The sequence below is a fragment of the Marmota monax genome, unplaced genomic scaffold, assembly GCF_021218885.2.
Source record: "Marmota monax isolate L192 unplaced genomic scaffold, Marmota_monax_Labrador192_F-V1.1 WCK01_AAM20220418_F8-fsc00051, whole genome shotgun sequence".
NCBI lineage: Eukaryota > Metazoa > Chordata > Mammalia > Rodentia > Sciuridae > Marmota > Marmota monax.
In genome coordinates, this window is record NW_026695202.1 from 12,332,037 (window position 1) to 12,352,298 (window position 20,262).

A 20,262-nucleotide genomic window follows, 5' to 3' on the forward strand; every position below is an offset into this window, starting at 1 on the left:
TTGAGTCTGTTTTCAACCAAAGCGGCCAGAAGGGTCCTATTTAAATATATCACGTTTTGTCACTCTTTTTCTCAAATCCTCCAGGGGGAGCTTCCTATCCTGTGTATGATAGGCAATGTGCATACTGTGATCTAGCGGTTCACGCATAATCTGACTTCCTTTCAACCCTTCTGCCTTTCTAACTTCATCTATTTGCTGTCTTAATTTGCCACATTCGTCTCCTCTAATGCATTTTATGCAGCTGCCTTAGGGATGTGGCACTTGCTATTGCCTGGAATTTACTTTTACCAGATACCCTAGTCAGTATCCTTGGCATGTTGAATCTAACCACTTTCCCTGGCTACTTTAGCTAAAATTACAATCTGTATATCCCAAAATTTTTTTAGACCTAAAAAAAGTTCTGATTTGGATGCAATGGCATATGCTGATATTCCCAAATATTTGGGAGGTTGAGACAGGAGGATCCTTTGAGGCCAGCATGGACAACATACGAAGACCCTGTCTCAAAAAAAAAAAAAAAAAAAAAAGCCCTGTGGAGGGGGGGGGGGGACGGACGTTGGGTACCAAGGATTGAACCCAGGGGTGCTTTATTTTTTATTTTTTTTTTTAATTATTTTATTTTATTTTTGAGAGAGAGAGAGAGAGAGAGAATTTTTTAATATTTATTTTTCAGTTTTTTGGCGGACACAACATCTTTGTTTGTATGTGGTGCTGAGGATCGAACCCAGGCCGCACGTATGCCAGGCGAGCGCGCTACCACTTGAGCCACATCCCCAGCCCCCCAGGGGTGCTTTAAAACTGAGCTACATTCCCAGCCTTTTTTGTTTCTTATTTTGAAACAGGGTCTCACTAGGTTTTTGAGGGCTCCACAAGGTTATTAAGGCTGGCTTTGAACTTGTGATCCTCCTGCCTCAGCCTTCCAAGTCACTGGGATTACAGGTGTGCACCACTGTACCCAGCCAGATTGTTTTTTAATATTTATTTTTTATCTCTAGTTTGTAACTGTTACAGCTAAGATTTTTGTTGTTTTGTTCACTGTTATACCCCAAGAACCTATATAACGCTGCCTGACAAATAGCAGGTACTCAAAAAGTGCTAATGAAAAAAAAATTGAGAGACAATATATTTTGAAACTGAAATCATTACAGGAAGCTACAAATAGTGAATAGTGTTGAATCAAAGTTAACACATTTTAAAAAGAAATAAATATATGCAGATATTTACTTCAGACTACTTGCTTGATACCCAATGTTATTTGTAGCTCATCTGTTTTCTCCCAACATGACCCTAAATTTAAAAGGACATAGGTAGTATTTTAGAATAATGAGTTTGTTGATCCTGAGTACAAACTTCAGATGAAAATAGAAGTGAATGAATGATAGGTTGCCACATATGATATAGCCAGATTCCTCTGAAAAATCTGGATAATACTAGCTTTTTTAAAAAATTGTGGCCTAGCTTACTGCTAGGATTACATGCCTGTAATCCCAGTGGTTTAAGAGGCTAAGGCAGGCAGATCACAAGTTCAAGCCAGCTTCAGCAACTTAGTGAGACCCTGTCTCAAACTTTTAAAAATGGAATGGGGATGTTGCTCAATTGTTGACCACCCCTGGGTTCAGTCCCCCATAGCAAAAGAAAAAAATAATTATGGTAAAATACATGTTATGTAAGATTTACTGTATTAACCATTTTAAAATATCCAGTTTAATGATATTAGTATATTCACATTCTTGTGAAACATCTTCAAAATGTTTTCATATGGCAAATCTGAAGCTCCATGACCATAAACTCCTCTTTTTCCCCTTCTTCCCAGTCCCTAGTAACCAGTGTCCTACTTTCTGAATTGTACTACTTTAGATATGTTATCTAAGTGAATCATACAGTATTTGTCTTTGAGTGACTGGCTTATTTCACTTACCATAATGTCCTGAAAACTCACCCATGTTGTAGCATATGATACATTCTTTCTAAGGCTGAATAATATTTGTGTGTACACACCATGTTTTATACGTTCATCTGTTGGTAGATATTTGGGTTACTTCCTCCTCTTGGTTGTTTTGAATACTACAGCTGTGAACATGTTTGTACAAATATAAGTCTATTTCAACCCAAAAGAAAAAAATTTTATACTTTAATTTGTAGTATCTTTAAGTCATGTATAAAATGCTGTGCCTCCACTGGGAAAAAGTCATTTCATGATAAAAGTATATAGTCTGAACCTGTGTATCTTAATACATTTGTCCACTAATGCTATACATATTTCAAAAGTTTGTATAGTGGTTTTAGTCAGATAAAAGGAATGAAGTAGGTCATAAACTCTAGTCGGGACAAATTCTATATGTAAATAGCTCAAAAATAAAAAATAAATATTTTCAGTTTTCCAAAGTTTTAACATCCCCATGTTACCATAAGATCATGTTTTTCTGACATACCTAATCCAAGCTATAGACCAATGCTCGTAAACCTAATTAAAAGGTCAAAAACATAACCTTGGATAGTATTAAACAAATGTTATCTATAAAACTCTGTAATTAACCAAAACACACAAAGAGTCATGTTCAAATGTTATATGAACATAATGTGTCTAAAGTCAGTTTAGAGATTCCTTTTGGTTGACTTCTTTTTCTGCACTTCTTTGTGCTTCTTTTTTTTCCTCTTACCATCTTCTTTGAATCCTGCTGAGAAAATAGAGGGATCCCAGTTGCTGGTAATGAAAGGTATACCTTGCTCATCATTGTCCACAAAAGTATATTGAGGTACATATTTGGGGCTATAGAAATTAGGTGAGTAATTGTTAAATGAATGTCTTCTGCAGCTGCATTCTGCTGCAAAGCTGTCTTCATCTGCCACACCATTTACAAAGAAGGATTTCAACTCATCATCTTGTATATCTTCTATTCCTTGATAATCCTCAATAATTTTCTTCATATTAATGTTTCTGCCATTAATCTTGCCTGAAGTTGTAAAAGATATATAGTTGCACATCCCACTATCATCAAATGCCAGGGAAGAGAATGAAGGAAGGCCCTCATGCCCCAGTGAATTATATGATGTATATCCTGTATCATAGAAAGAAAATCTCTCCAAAGTTGGATGTTCACTGGTGGTAGAGAAAAAGGATCCTGCACTTCCTCTGCTCTCATAGAAACTTCTCGGACTATTTAAAAGATCCTCAAGTGAGTCTTCAAAGAAGTGAAATGAAAATGGGTCCCTTTCCCTAAAAATTTCTTTAAAGACATCATCTGGCTTACGGAATATGAAGCTATGCTCGTATTCATCCTCGAAATGACTTCCACCTCCACCATTTAATCCTTCCTTTCCATATTTATCATAAATGTCCCGTTTTTCATCATTTGATAATACCTCATATGCCTCAGCTACTTCTTTGAATTTTCTCTCTGCTTCTTCTTTATTTTCCGGATTTTTATCAGGGTGCCATTTAAGTGCCACTTTATGATAAGCTTTTTTAATGTCCTCAGGTGAAGCATATCGCTGTACTCCTAGAACTTCATAGTAATCCACCATGTTTTAACAGCACACTGGATAGTGAGCACTGTCTTTTCCTCGAAGCTCAGGCTCTGTTGGTGGTAGAGGCAGTGACTGCAAATAGGCACATTTTTACATTAAAGGAAATACTACTACCATGAGCCACTGCTAGGAGACATTAGAAGTCTGATTATGTGGCAAACAGAGTTATAAGTTTATGTCAGAGAGGGCTGCATTATGGTGTCATTCCAGGTTAGAAGTAGGGACTGGAACTTCCAAATGGAACTAGACCAGAGACACGCCAGAACATCCTGAATCTTCTACACTGTTTTTACTGTATTCACCCCCCCCCCAAGGTCCCAAACAATGCCTCATAAACTAAAAGGACCTTTTGCTAGTGGCCACAGCATTATGTAATATGACCTCCAGATTACTGAGCCTTAGTTTCTGTTTCCTCCATGTTTTGGTTTAGAAAGAAATCACTTAATGAACTATGTGAAAAAAGATTTTAAGTAGTTGACACATTTATTTTAATTTGTAACAATATAATAAAGGCAGTGATAGAAGAAGTACTGGCTGATAAACAATTGAATAAGAAACATCTGTCCCAGACTAGGATGTCAGGGAAGGCTTCCTGGAGAAAGTGGCTTAATATGCCAGATTTTTGCATGCCAATGGTGAGTCATTTGAGATGGTATCTTTACCCACTTAAATTTACTATGGTGGCACACGTCTGTGATCCCAGTGACCTGGGAGGCTGAGGCAGGAGAATCAGAAGTTCAGAGCCAGCCTCAGCGACTTAGGGGAGGTCAGAAGCAATTTAGTGAGATCCTGTCTCAAAAAGGGCTGGGAATGTGACTCACTAGTTAAGTCCCCTGGGTTCAATCCCTGTTGTCAAAAAAAGTTAAATACTGTTCAATATGTAGTTAAAGATTTTGGAAATTGAACCCAGAGCCTCACACCTGCTAGGCAAGGGCTCTATCACTGAGCTACATCCCCAGCCCAGACTTATTTTTAAATGGATCAGTGGCTGCTATGTAGAGAATAAATGGCAATTGGGAAGCTGAATTAGAAAGCCCAGTTATTTAACCAAAGTTGATTTTCTTTGAGGATAATTTAAATTATCAACAAACTACAACTGAATTTTAAAAAAAAATATTCTATTCCTTGCTCATTTTATTGTCCTAGAAAATTCTCCATAGCAATCTGTTTTTCCTTCTCTATTTTTGTCTGTTTTAATTTCCGTTACATTTAAAACCAGTTCAGTTAAACAATTCTCTAATGAAATATAGAAATGTAGTATATTTCTAGACAGTCTTTCTAAGCTGTTTGCTAGGTCTGAGTATTTTTTGCTTTACATTTATTTTGGTTTTTACATGCTAGTTGTCAAGAGGCATTGTGAAATGTTTAAAACCCAAGTAATTGGAATTCTCTCCAGTATATGTGCTTACATGTATTTATGTGTAACATATGCATGATTATATTTGCCTACCTTTGAAAACAATAACAATATTGAGCATCATTTGAGCACCCTCTTATCATACTGATCCAAATAATTTACATACAGTTTCTCATTTAGCTGACATAGCATTTCGGCAAAATAAACATTTTTGTGCCCATAAGCCAAGATTCTGAGGGATAAAGTAATTTGCCTAAAGCTACATAATTGATTAATGAAAATGTTTAAACTTTCTGAACATAATTTCCAAATGCTGATGTTTCCACTCTACTGCTTTTCTTTTCTTTTTGGTACCAAGGGTTGAACACAGGGGTGCTCTACTACTGAGCCATATCCTCAGCCCTTTTTTAATTTTTTGAGACAGGTTCTCCCTAAGTTGCTTAGGGCCTCACTAAATTGCTGAGGCTGGCTTTGAACTTGCAATCCTCTTTCCTCAGCCTCCCAGATTGCTGGCATATACCACCACACCCAGCTTCTACTACATTTCTTGGACCAAGACTTAAGAGTTTAGGTTTTAGACATCCACAAACATAAATTGAGAACCACTGGTAAGGAGAAAAGTTAGGAAATTGAAAATTCTACCTGATGTAGTGACAGATACCAGCATCTTGAAAGGCTGAGATAGGAGGATCAAAAGTTTGAGGTTTTTGTTTGTTTGCTTATTTTAGTTGTAGATGGACATGATGACCTTTATTTATTTATGTATTGGTGCTGGGGATTGAACCTTTATTTTATTTTTAATATTTTTTTATTAGTTGTAGTTGGACACAATACCTTTATTTATTTATTTTTATGTGGTGCTGAGGATCAAACCCAGGGCCTCACATGTGCTAGGCGAGCACTCTACTGCTGAGCCACAACCCCAGCCCCAAAAGTTTGAGATTTTTAAAACATAAAGTGCCCCTGGATTCAATCCACAGTAATCCTCCCCATCCTAAATAGAAAGAAAATGGAAAATTCTGCTCTTATGAATACTTAGCTGAGCGCTGTGGTATACACCTATAATCCCAGCAGTTTGGGAGGCTGAGGCAGGAGGATTAGGAGTTAAAAGCCAGCCTCAGCAAAAGTGAGATGCTAAGCAACTTGGTGAAACCCTGACTGTAAATAAAATACAAAATAGGGTTGGGAATGTATCTCAATGCCCGGTACCCAAAAACTCATATTTTGAGAAAACTAGTTTTAGTAGAGTGTAAAAATGTAAGGAGAAAAGTTAGGAAATTGAAAAATTAAAACAGGACTTGCTGCTTTAGTCATCCCCCTTGGCTGGGGCCCTCTCCACTCCCAGCTGTTGTGCCATTTTCTCTGATTCGGTCCCAGAAATCTTCTCAAAATTGTTTTCTTGGAATCTGTGCTTTCTTACATTCTTGGCACACTCCAATCTGGTTTCCATCTATACTCTGCTAAAAATGTGCTTGTCAGTTTCTCCAGGGAATTTCATGTTACAGAGTCCAGTGGTTGTCCTTTTGGCTTTCTCATATTCTGAAGCACTTGCCACAGTTTGATTCCTTCCTCCTTTTTAAAAATACCTTTGTTTCTTTAGCTTCCTAAATACCATGGTCTTCTAATTTTCTTATTTTCTTCTGTGCTTTTCACACTTAAAATTTTATAGTTCCAGCCTTTACTCAGTCTCTCTAAGTGGTATCCCAGGGCTTAGATATCACCTATGTGCTTCTAATACCTTCATTTAATTATTATCTAGCCTGTCACTCTTCCTTCTGAAATACTTTCTATTTGACTTTTCTATTGTGATATCCAATAAGTACCTAAAGTCTTTCCTGTTTCATTTAATGGTACACTATTCACCCACTGTTCAGGCCACAAATCTAGGAATTATCCTCTTCTGTCTTTACTCTCTGCATCTAATCAGAAGACTGATTGGCTTTTTGTGTGTGTTTTGGGGAGGGGGGTGCTGGGGATTGAACCCAGGGCCTTGGTGCATGTGAGGCAAGCACTCTACCAACTGAGCTATATCTCCAGTCCCTGATAGGCTTTTTTTTTTTTTTTTAGTATTTATTTTTTTAGTTGTAGTTGGACACAATACCTATGTTTTATTTGTTTATTTCATGTGGTGCTGAGGATCAAACCCAGGGCCTCACACGTGCTAGGTGAGCACTCTACCACTGAGCCACAACTCCAGCTCCCCTGATAGGCTTTTTAACCTTCAAAATATATGTATTGCAAATCCAGTCATGGAAAAACAAAGTCGAATAATAAGTGCCTTTCAAAAATTTAGAGTAGACTAGCAAACTAGGAATTATGTGCAAAGTGGCAGGCATAACAGTTGAAATAAGCATATATAAACATCGCAGGACAACATCTGCATCTGTAGCAGTAGGACTGGGAATGTAAGAGAAGGCTTCCTACCTAAATGATGTTTAATCTGAACTTTTAGAAGTTGTATAGTCAAAAAAAAGCAGGCAAAATTCATTTTAGACCAAGACAACTATATTTTTGAAGGCAAATGCTGTTATGATACAAAATGATTTGCTGGGCATCTTCATGTAGCCTAGTGTGACTTCAGTAATGTTTTTGAGAATTAGTCTGGTCTAGTATCCAGACTGTGAAAGATGCTAAGTTAAGGATTTTGAAGCTTTTTCTGAAAGGTAGAAAATTTTAAGCTTATACAGTTAGTAGAGGCTATACTGTTAAAAAGCTCACTCTGTTATAGAGTTCAAAGACAGCTCCTAGAATTTACATATGACTTGCCTGGCCAAACCTTTAGAAAGTTTGAGGCAAAGAACTACAGACAAGTGCTCTTCTGCTAAGCTATAACCCCAGCCTGAAGCAAAGGACTGGAAAGATCATTTTGGAAATAGCATAACCTACAGAGGATGAATTGAAGAGGCAAGACCAAGACAGGCAGATCAGTGAGGAGACTGTTTCCTCAATCCAGGCACCATTTTCTTTTATCATCCAACAAGTTATTATTTTTCTCAACAATCTTCAATAAATTTAATCTGGGTGAACATTTAAGACTTCTAACTCTCTCCCAAATACATACAACATCATTCATACTTCATAACTCCTACAGAAATCTTTCACTTGATCCATACTTAATCATGTTCTGCCTATGTACTGATTTTATGCTCCAAGGATATTGTTCAGTACTGATTGCGTTGTTGAGATTAAAACAGAAGATCTCCTGAACTGTTGCACAGAGGGAAGAGTGCAAAGATTATGAACTCTGTAAACCTGGGTTTGAATGTTAGCTCCCCAGTACTGTGTGACCTTGTTCAAATTACTTCTTCATCAGATTCCTCTTTTATAAAATAATGATGATAATGTCTACTTCATGTGGAATTTAAAAATCTAATTCCTTAATTTACCATACAATACCTTTAAAGGCCTGGGCCTACCTTCCTAATCTTTTCATCTCCCTCCAGCAGCCCTCACCTTCTGGTAGAGTAGGGTGCTGTTGCCCTGGTGCATTCTTACATGTCTCTTTCCCTCCTCCTGCCCTTTCACATTCAAGCACATGTGCACAGAAATAGGCATTGTCTATTTCTGCAGAAATACCTTTTGTATGTTTTCCTGTGTTCCTCAGAGTACCACATGCCTTTTGTCTTTGCACCCAACTCTAGGCATTATGATAGTTTTGTGTTCTCAAAAACCTAACATATGGCCATGTGGGGTGGTACACACCTGTAATCCCAGCAATTGAGGAGCCTGAGGCAGGATTGCAAGTTCTAGACTAGCCTATGAGATTTAGTGAAACCCTGTCTCAAAAAATGGGCTGGGGATGTGGCTCAGTGGTTAAGTGCCTCTGGGTTCAGTCTCCAGAACCCACCCAAGGGGGGGAAAAAAAACTTGCATTTGAATCTACTTCTACATTTACCATGCAGTATTATAGTGCTTGTTTCTTCTCACCTTGTCTCACGTCTACTTCTAGCTGAATATTCTTAGATTATTTGAAGACCCAGGTAAATAATCTTGATTTTTTTTTTTTTTTTTTTTTTTGTAGTGCTGGGGGTTGAACCCTTGTCATTCTTGTGTCTTCTCCAGCATATGTTCCAATCATGTGCTCAATAAACTTTTGTTCAGTTAGTGATAATAATGTTAACATTTATTATATCCTATGATTAAGCATTTTTCATACGTTATCTGGCTGTAATATTCCAAGAGTAAATATGATATCACTCATACTTAGCATTCACATATTCTCAGTTAAAAAAAAAAAAAAGTTAATTATCTTCTCCTAAATTTTAGGACACAGCCTCAAGCTATCTATGTGAACTCCTTCCTAACCCCTTTCTTGTTTTTTGTTTGTTCCCTTCCTTCGCCTTGTTCCTACCTTTGTTTTACATACATGTATGTGTGTCTATGCATATCTGTCTCCATTATACTGTAGCAGACAATATGATGAGAGTAGAGATGACCTCATTTCTGTTTTCCTAGAGCCCATCACAGGCTCTCACAATGGGGAAGAACCATTTAAATATTGGGAGAAGGAAGGAAATGCTAACTTGCATTTCCTAATCATCCAAAATGTTGGAAATAAATGCATGAGTACCATAAAGGATGTATAGATCTGTTGTTCTATTTCATCCTCTCTATTCTTCCTTCAGGATGCATATCATGTTTGCAGCGAAGATACTCTCTCCAGCCTGTGCCAGAGAGGAGAATTCCAAATCGATATTTAGGCCAGCCTAGCCCCTTCACACATCCACACCTCCTCAGACCAGGTAAGGCCTTTTAACTGTAACAAGCTGTCTCTTCATTTAGGTGTTTTCTCTAGAATATTGATTAAGATTTTTTGCAGTGATACAAGTATTCTAGATCTGTGCTGTTCTGTGAAATATCTGGTAGGCAAATATACATTGGTAATATTGCTAGGATGACTGAGAAACTAGTTTTTATTTTATTTTTAACTAATTTAAACTTAAATAGCTACATGCAATTACTGATACTGTATCAACAGTCACTCCGTAACAGTAAATACAGTAAACCTCATAATTCAAAATAACTAGTGAAAAATATTATTTCAGGATGTTTTTATTTTCATATTGTTAGTCCTAGGGAACAACCGGGACACTTCACCATTGAGCTCCATTCCCACCCTTTTTATTTTTTGTTTTGACACAGGGTTTCACTAAGTTGCCAAGACTGACCTTGAACTTTGAATCCTCCTACCCGAGCCTCCTAAGTCAAAGTTTTTATAACTTTGTCTGACTATTGATTATTTGTAAACTACTGTGTTAAAAGATATTTTTAAGAGCTGGGACTAAGCTTAGTGGTAAAATGTTTGTTTAGCATGTATGAGGCCTTAGGTTCAATCCCCAGAACCACACACACACACAAAGAGACATTTTAAAAAACATCTTTCTCAAAAGTGTTAAAGTTCATTTCAAATATTTTTATATATGTGAAAAAGATTTCCATATTTGTTTGTCATCACTTGAAGAGGCAGTCAATTTCAATTGATAAAGATGATGCAAAAAATTGATAAATTATTTCATTAATTGTTTTTCTGCTGTGAGATCCCAGTATTGCTGCTAGAAGGTGCATCATTGAGTGTTCAAAACTAAAGATGTTTTTTGTTTTCTAAAAAAGCATTTAAGGGATCAGCTGTGATGAATGAATATGAAACAAAGAGGTAGGCATATTAAAACCAAGAGAGTAACATCAAATGCTTTGTAGAAAAAGCATTTGTCAGTTTTTCAAGAAAAGTTTCTCCCACCTTGAGGAGTTAATTAAATCTGTATTTACTATGTAAGCGTATATGTTAATAACATAAGTTGCCTTTAGAAACATGTTATTCTTTCACTGTCTCCACTCAGTGAATGATACCAGTATGTCTCAGTGAGGGCTTCCTTTTGCTGATTCTTCATCAGACGGGAATTCCTGCTGGGAAATTGGCTGAGACTCAGGAAATGCAGCTCACCACTGAAACACAAGAAATCAGAGTTTTTCAAAGCTGTAAGGTAAGCTTACTAGCAGTCTGATTGGTATTTAAGTATTTCTCTACCATATCAACCTACCTGTAATCGTTTTTAAGGAAAAAAAAGTACAATTGATATTGAGATTTACCAGCTTTGAAGGGTATTGATTTCTTGTGGTAAAATAATTTTATTTGGTGAGCTGCATTTTCCAGGCCTTGAAAACATGGTAATCAAATTGTCATCATATTGGTTTCTGTGTCTAGACTGCTTTGCTATACATTATCTGAGTGTTAAGCATGTTATTGATTAATTGATTGATTGATTGATTGATTGATTGATATATTTTTGGTACCAGGGATTGAACTCAGGGGCACTCGACCACTGAGCCACATCCCCAGCCCTATTTTGTAGTTTATTTAGAGACAGGATCTCACTGAGTTGCTTAGTGCCTCACAGTTGCTGAGGCTGGCTTTGAACTCTCAATTCTCCTATCTCAGCCTCCCAAGCCACTGGGATCACATGCATGTGCCGCCTAATCATGTCTTTTAAATTCATGTAAATAAATATATACATGTATGTGTTCATTTACATAAATATGATTATTTTTGCTATATGGGAAAACGGATGCCTGTCCCGATTTTACTCCTGAATGTAGGATTTTGGACATTGGGATAAATGAGAAGAGAGAGAAGTAGATGGAGTTTGTTTTGTTTTGTTTTGTTTTCCATGTGAATGCCCTTTTATCATCAAGGATATTCTGCTTCAGTCCTTAAATCTTTTCCAAAATATACACAAAATTTAAATGGGCTGGGGGAAGAACATAGAATGAAACGAAAAATCTCTGGTAAGGATGCAATTTAAAGGTTGAAAAAAAGATTCATCCTCATGAATACATCTTTGTTGTTAAATATTTAAGAGTCAAGGCAGAACAACTAAACCAGAAAGTGGAAAAGAATAGAGGAGATAAGAGTTTTAAAACAGAATTATCAGTGTTTTAATTTTTAAAGGAACCATCAGGTATACAGATTTTGCAGGAAAAAATAGTATCCAAAGTATTGATCACTTGTTTTTCCTCCATATGAAGATGTAAAACTTGTGAAGTGTTTAAATGATTATGGGATGGAAAGTAAATTTTTCAGAACAATTAAAAGGCATGTGATACATTTTTGAAAATCTCTTAAACAACTAAAGTCAGTGAGGCAGTTTGGCATATAAAATAATGTCACCTATTACTTGGTTTGCTCCAAAAGGTTTCACATTTGGCATAATTATGGTAGTACTTATAACTTTTGGAAAACATTGCTATTTCAATTATCCCATAAGTGACACGCATATTTTTTTTATTTTCAGTGCTGGAGATTGAACCCAGGGCCTTGTGCCTGCTAGGCAAACTCTCAACCACTGATCCACATCCCCAGCTCCCAGTCCTTTTAAAAAATATATATATATATTGTTTTCTTTTTTATTTTATTTTTATTTTGAGACAGGGTCTTGCTAAATTGCCTAGGCTGACCTTGAATTTGCAGTCTTCTTGCCTCAGCCTTCCAAGTTGCTGGGATTACAGGCATGTATCACCAGGCCTGGCTTTTGGCTTGTATTTTGAGACAGTCTCACTTAAATTGCCCAGGATGGCCTCGAATTTATAATCCTCCTGGCTCATCCTCCCCTGGGATTACAGGTGTATATTTTGTGCCTGGCTAGACTCATATAGGAACATGTGTGTGTGGTGTGTGTAAGTAAATATAGGTATACACTCTTTGTATTTTGCTCAATTATTTCCTTAAATTCTTAGCAGTGAAATTTTTGGATTAGCTCCTCTGAATTTCTGGGAGCCATTTCCCTTAGATTTTTCTTTGCCATACCTACCCAAGATTCCTGAAGCAATGGTGGTTTGGAAAATATTCATCAGGATGGCATGAGAAGTAAAGGAATTCTGCTGTCGCTGTGTTGCTACTGCTTTATCTGGAACTGCAATCACACTGGCTCTCCCAGGTTCCCATAGTGATTTTTTCGAAACTTGTCGTTAGAGAAGTCTGAGCATTATAGACTGTTTCTACAATGCTAAGGACTATGTATCTAGAGATTGAAAATGACTGTCAATCTCCTATCACTATCATGCCCTTTATTTTCCTCCCAGATATATATATGGTTTCATGTAGGAGGCGAGTGTCATTTTGAGATATATCATATTATGAACTGTGAATCTTTTTATAGTATCTGTATAAGACACTCTATGTTCCCTGACATTGCAACAGGTGTAATGTTGTCATTAGCAGAGCAGCAAACATTCAGCTCAGAGAAACAGAAACTTAGCCAGAGAATGAATGAGAAGAATCTATAAGATGACTAATGAAGCATTACTTTCAAAAACCTATGTAGCTAACATTTTTATATTACGAGGCAAAACTAATTTTTGAATATGTGGAATAGTTTAGAATACTGGCTTTAAGAAGATTTTGCTCAAAGGGACTTGTATCACATATCTAGAAACACTTTTTACTCTCAATAATAGCAGTAATCAGATTCTTTGGGAAGTAATCAGAGTTAAACTGTACGGCAACAACTTAATCCTTTCTCCATTTATCTTTTTATCTGTCATGAAATATAATGGCAGATCTGATGCCGTTTTTTGTCAAATGTAATATAGTCATATGTCTCTTAATATCAGGGCCAGTTTTTAAGAAACACATCATTAGGCAGTTTCATTATTGTGCAAACATCATAGCGTATGCTTACACAAACTAAAACTACTGGACTTCACTGAGTGATGTAATCTTATGGGACCAGCCTCATAAATATGTAGTCCACCATTGACCAAAACATCATTACATATTAAAATGATGAGTGCTGGAGTTAGAACTCTGGTAAAGTGCTTGCTTAACATGTCCAAGGGTCTGGGTTTGACCCTCAGGACCTCAAAAGATAAATAAATAAAATAAAATAAATATTGGTTCCAGAGTGAGTTGTAGATAAGAATTCCCAAATAATCTTTCCTGAAAGTTTCAAAATTAGCTGAGTACCAATCTTTCAATGATAGTTTAATTATAGTTCTCTCTTGAAAAGTGGGTACATTTTTTAGAAAATGGGCTGTTAATAAGCATGGTCAGCTTAAATAATATCTAAAAGTTGAAGGACATTATTTTGGTGGTGGTGAAATTTTGATACTGTTTATAAAATATTAAAATATATGTCCAAGAATGAAAGAAATTAAAAGTGGCAGAAATCTGCATAGACCATTGAGGGAACTTGGTCAAAGGAAATATGTACTGCAGGACACTGTAGACTTGCTGCATCAGAATCTAAGGGGGGCTTACAACCTGTGTGTTTTTTCCTTTTCTTTTTCTTTCCTTTTTTTATGAGACCCAGTTTTGCTAAGTTGCGGAGCCTGGCCTCAAAGTTGTGATCCTCCTTCCTCGGCCTTCCAAGTCACTGGAATTAATAGGCGTGTGCCACCACGCCAACTACATGTGTTTTGAAGAGCTTCCTTAGTGTGCTACTCTGCACACCAATTGCCTATGGGATACTCGCCAAATACTTCTTATAGATCACATCTGATAAGCAGAGTAGTTGATGAAAAGTTTTGCAGTTTTTAAATTTAAGTTCAAGCTCTATTTTTTGTATTACTGATCACCATAAAGTCTACCTGTCTTTATGTAATTTAATATTTTTTTCTCACCCCTGGTGTGACTATGTAATTTTGTAAATACTATATATTTGTACTGTCAATTTTATAAATACTGTATATTTGTATTATGTGTTTTCATCTTATCTTCATTGCTTGAGTTAGAAATTAATGCAGAATTAAGAACCTATGTCTTTACATATGTTTATAAATGAATAAACATACCTTTTACTTGTATGTCTGATACATGTTGACTACCTATTTCAGTGTACCATAATATTGATAACTAATGTATAGAAATTCTATACACTGCCATCTAGAGCAGAAGTATAGAGAATTTCTCTGCCTTTTTTTTTAATACCAGGAGAAAATAGAAAATCTTGAAAGATAATGTTTTCAGGTGGTTTAAATGCTGGTTTAGTAAGTGACCAATTTCCCTCTTTTACCTTTGTGTTTCTCATAAATACTCAGAAAAATTTGGGGGCAAAGATTAAGAAGAATCAGCTCCAGGCATGAGTCAAGAGCCTTCTAAAGAATTGAATGATAATTTAAAAATTCATGAATAGTCACTTGAGACTCACTTTTACGTGAGAAAGCCAAAGATTTTCCAGGCCTTCTACACAGATAGGAACATTGAGATGAATAGTAGTTTTCCATGAAAATTTTACTCTTGCAAAGTTCTGCCTGGCTTTGGGATTACCAAGATGACAGTCTCTCAAATATAAATTATTTTTTGGTAATAATGATAGCTAATACTTAAATAGTGCTTACTATTCTAAGCCTTTATGTAATCCTCCTGACAACTTTGTTAAGTGGATACTATTATCTCCTTTTTACAGATCAGGAAACTGGAGCACAGAGAACTTTGATATTCCCAAGTAACTCAGTATTATGCTATGGTAGGATTCTAACTGGCAAAGTCTTGACTCAAGAGTCCATACTCTTTTTTTTTTTTCCAGCCCTGGGGATAGAACCCAGGGCCTCAAGCATGCTAGGCAAGCATTCCACCACTGAGTGACACAACCCCAGAGTAAACACTTTTAACTACAAAATAGTCCATAGCACCTATACTGATAATCTGGGAACTTTTTAAGTCTCTTCTCATTTTAAGAAGAAATCCATCTGAGAGAAGTCTTAGTGTAAAAAGTTATTTCAGTTTTAGAAAGGGGTATGCTTTTTTTATTAAGGTAAGTTTACATGTAGTGAATTTCACAGATCTGAAATGTATAATTCAAAGAGTTTTGACGAAAGTGTACACCAGTGTAACCTAAAACTCAGTTAAGATATAGAACATTTCCATCATACCAGAAAGTTCCCTGATGCCCCCTGCAGTCAATCCCACTTCCATCTTCAACCATTCCTCTAGTGTTTATATTGCTTCATTATTTTGCCTATTTTTTCTTTCTTTCTTTCTTTTTGATACCATGGAATAAACCCAGGGGCACTTAACCCTGAGCCACATCTCCAGCTCTTTTTATTTTTTATTTTGAGACAGGGCCTCACTAAGTTGCTGAGGCTGGATTTGAACTTTCAATCCTCCTTCCTAGCTTCCCAAATACCTGGGATTAACAGATGTACACCATTGCACCCAGATATTTTGTATGTTCTTAATGTCCTATAAGTGAATATACAGAATCAAATAGTTGTGCCCCATGTGGCTTATTTTGTTCAACATATGCAAATAAAATCTAATTCAAATATTATAATTGGCTCATTTCAAGGCTAGGGATGTAGCTCAGCAGTGGAGCACTTGCCTGGCACCCATGAGGCACTGGGTTCGAGCCTCAGAACCGCATACAAATAAATAAAATAAAAGAATCCTGTTCTTGTACAGTTATTTTTAAATAAAAATAATCTGGTCATTTCATTTTTTTCAGAGAGATCTGTTTTACCTTATAAAGGAATCACGAGCTTTTTCATTCTCATTCTCCTACTGTATAGTAGTAAAATCAGTTCATGAACTACTTCTTTATTTACAGTAGTAACTACCTGGTATTAAGTAGAATTCTTTTTAGAATTAGACCATATTAATTCCTAGTCTAGTTAGTTTGAGGAAATAATTAAAATACATACCTAGATTGTAGTAGAAACTTGCATCTTTCTATCCATTTTTTAGTCTTTATTTCACTTTCCTCTCTGGGTTTTCTGCTTGGCCAAGAAAATATGAAAATCATTCTTCTTGCTCTCTTGAGCATCCCCAAGTCCTGAATGTCTTGGAAGAATTTTACTTCTTGGCTGCAGAGTCTTGGAACTGCTTATGAGACTTTGCTACTTGAAAAGTCCAGTTTTATGACATTCAGGCTTTTGACTGGTTAAATAAACTTGTTAGAAAAGCCTGCCCATCCATAATTGATTTCACATGACAAAATAATGACTTTGTTTCGTAATACTTTACAATTTGACAGAGTGCCAGAATGTCTATTCAGAAACAGCTTTATCAGAAGAAATTCAGGTCAGATTGACTATAATACTTAGTTCTGTGATCAAAGGCCACTGCAACTGCCAAGTTGACTTCTAGGGCTTAAAGTTCATTGCTTTATCATACCTTTTACCCCGCCTCTCCTTCAAATGAAAAGAAAAGATATCTTTATCCTGGGTAATTTTTCTGTTGCCACAGAGTTCTTTATTACTTGGAGATTTTGAAACTTGGGAAACATTTAGTTAATGATCACTCTCTGGTGTTGATAATTTGTAGACTTGGGAAAGTATAGCCAGCAGTTTCAACATTTCTCATGTAGTCATTTGTGTGAAATTGGATTTGACAAATAAAGGAATGCTTTAAATGGTGTGAAAGATTGTTTTCCAATCCTACTTTGGTTTCAAAATAATTATTTATTTTTCAGAAGTTACTTCTTGATATCTGTTAATGTATACTCTATTGTTAATGAAAATGAGATAATAATTTAATGAAATTATTAAAATTATGAATTTCTTTCTGATCAGAATTCTTTTGTTGGGGGATGAACCCAGGGCCATACACATGCTAAAAGCACATGCTCTACCACTGAAATTTTTTTAGACACAAAATGAATTGATTTTTTTTTCTTAAAGCAAATTTTAGGAAAAGAAGAAAGTGAAATAGCAAAAAAGAAAAGGTCAAATAATCCACCAATTATAGTCAGACTCTGCTTTTATAAAAAAGTACTCACTGCTTGAGTAAAGTAGGAAATTTTCAATGAATAGTTATCAGAGACTTAAGATATTCTTCAGCTCAGTACAAAGTTCAGTATTCTACCTGAGAGTCCTAGATAACTCCTAGCCAGCTCGGTCTTAAAAAATTTTTTTGATATGAGTTCCTTTCCAGCCCTCTGTATTTGCCTGGTTCAGACTGGCCTGTAAGGCCCTCAGTTATCTCTTCTGTTTCTTGTCCACTTCAATAATAACTATGTAAACTTTTTTTCTTTTGTACAGTCTAGAAAATTAAAATTATTTTTATTAAACGTATACTACAGAATTTGATCACATTTGCTGTTTTACATGGGTAAAAGAACTGGACAGTTCCAAAGTAATCATAAACAACTGAGTTGCATGTGCTAAACTTGATTTCTAAGAAAATTCAAAGGTCTTTGACCCAGCAATTTCTCTGCTGGGACTATCCCATAGGAACATAAGTCATGAAATTACCAAGATATAATTACAAATATGTTTATTATAGCAGCAGAAAACTAAAAACAATGTGAATTCCTACCAGTATAGAGCTTGCTCTAAAAGTTGTGCTATTCTAAAATGTTTTGGAGACATCAAGCAGATCAGATGGATTGAAGCTATACCAGATGACTCAGAGGGAAGGATTTCCATTGATATTGTGTTATATTAGAAAAGCAAGATACAGAAAAGAGTGTACAATATTGCATTTTTGTCAAACAATAGTGATTAAAAAAACATCGTGTATTCATGATTATGTAAGTATTGAGAAAAGTAAGGAAGGATACATATTAGTTTACAGATATGGGTGGGGTGCTGATGTAGGTAGTATAAGGAAGAAGGAGCCAATGAAGGAAAGGAGAAAGATATTTAATGAAAGATTTCAGTAAGATGTGATTACATTCATGCATAACTATGGGAAATATATATAGATACATATAGAGAGAAATAATTGCCTTTTAAAATAACTCAAAGGATAAAATATGATTACATTTTTACTTAATTATAGGATACATGTCTAGAGATATGTATATATATAATTTGTATATAAGTATATAAATTATAAATTTATAAATGTGTATATTATATAAAATTTAAAATAGTTACCTTTTTAAAAAAATAACTCAAAGAGTTAAACCAACATGATCTGGGTTGATCAAGAAAGCATTTTAATGAGAACAATCTAAAAACAAGCTTACAAATGTTTTAAGCCAAGATCTTAGAGGGAATTAGTATGGAGGGAGATAAAATTTCAGAAAGGTGACACATTGTAAACAAGGTAACATTGTGAACAAGGGAAGAATAGACTGGACTTATCTAAGAAAAGAAGGAATTAGTTGTAGAATAACTGGAGAAATTATTAGAATAAAGTTGGCTGAGTCATCAAAGATCATATATTGTGCAGTGACCTATATATGAAATCTCTGCAAAAAGGCAAATCCCAATACAAAAATAAGTTAGCGGTTGCCAATTAGTGGAAGGCTTTGGGAAAAAATGGGGAGTAACTGCTCTTGGACATGAGGTTTCTTTTTGGATTGATGAAATGTTCTAAAATTAACAATATGGTGACTATGTTTAACAATATATTGTGTTGTTGAAAAATGCTGAGAATGGATATAAAGTGTTTCTACCTCAAAAACTGATAACTATGTGAGGTAATATGTATTTTAATTCACTAGATTTTTTTCATTCCATAATGTACATATGATTTAAAATATGTATACACAGAAAATATATATAATTCTATCAACTTTAAAAATAAATAAGTTAAAAAATTGATTGTGCAGTCTACATCTGAACCACAATCCCAACCCAGTCTGGCTTATCGTCTTAATACCCTGTGTGCTGTGAGGGGATGTAGCACAAATAGAAGAAATGAACTTGGGGATCTTCACCTAATATTAAACTGCCTTATTACTTTGGCACTGTAGACATGCAAAGTATCACTTGCATTTGTCATTTCTAGGGGAGGTGACACCAGGACTATCTCAGGTGGAATATGCACTTCGTAGACACAAACTGATGTCTCTGATCTACACGGAAGCACAGGAGCAAAGTGGGACAGACCAGACAGTGGTTGTGCTCTCCAATCCTACGTACTACATGAGCAATGACATTCCCTACACTTTCCACCAAGACAACAATTTCCTGTACCTGTGTGGATTCCAAGAGCCTGATAGCATTCTGGTCCTTCAGAGCCTGCCTGACAAGGAGTTACCATCACATAAGGCCATGCTTTTTGTGCCTCGGAGAGACCCCAGTCGAGAACTTTGGGATGGTCCTCGATCTGGCACGGATGGAGCAATAGCTCTAACTGGAGTCGATGAAGCCTATACACTAGAAGAATTTCAACATCTAGTACCAAAGCTGAAAGGTAACAAATGGGAGCAGAAGTCAAGATACAGACCAGGTTGGGATTAAGACCCTTCCTTGCCTACTGAGTTTTAACTTTTCTAAAATAATTACCATAGCAGCATTTCCTCTGAGTGCTGTGAAGGAGACATAAGTGATCTCCAGAAAACTGAGCTACTTTAAAGACTTCATCCATTTGTTAAATCTTGACTAGGTCATTCTTTAACAAAGGCTGTTAATTAGGGCTGGGGTTGTGGCTCAGCAGTAGAGCGCTCGCCTTGCACATGCAAGGCCCTGGGTTCGATCCTGAGCACCATATA

The 20,262-nt window shown here is 35.9% G+C and overlaps 3 protein-coding genes across 3 annotated transcripts in view; 1 reads left to right on the forward strand and 2 right to left on the reverse strand.

Moving 5' to 3' along the window:
* St13 (ST13 Hsp70 interacting protein) overlaps window positions 1-16,703 on the reverse strand; it is a 52,273-nt gene extending 35,570 nt beyond the window's left edge. Inside the window, exon 1 of the mRNA XM_058574249.1 lies at window positions 16,520-16,703. Coding sequence (XP_058430232.1) covers window positions 16,520-16,641 — 122 coding nt within the window. The 5' untranslated portion in view covers window positions 16,642-16,703. The remainder of the gene's footprint in view (window positions 1-16,519) is intronic.
* The window catches only part of Xpnpep3 (X-prolyl aminopeptidase 3), a 56,641-nt gene that overhangs the window by 3,196 nt on the left and 33,183 nt on the right, over window positions 1-20,262 (forward strand). The window contains exons 2-3 of the mRNA XM_046429583.2: window positions 9,511-9,627; window positions 19,557-19,964. Of these exons, the coding sequence (XP_046285539.1) occupies window positions 9,511-9,627; window positions 19,557-19,964 (525 nt within the window). The remainder of the gene's footprint in view (window positions 1-9,510; window positions 9,628-19,556; window positions 19,965-20,262) is intronic.
* Window positions 639-3,771, reverse strand: Dnajb7 (DnaJ heat shock protein family (Hsp40) member B7). The gene has a single exon (XM_046429585.2). It carries the CDS (start codon window positions 3,523-3,525, stop codon window positions 2,596-2,598), a length of 930 nt encoding a protein of 309 aa, XP_046285541.1. The 5' UTR covers window positions 3,526-3,771; the 3' UTR covers window positions 639-2,595.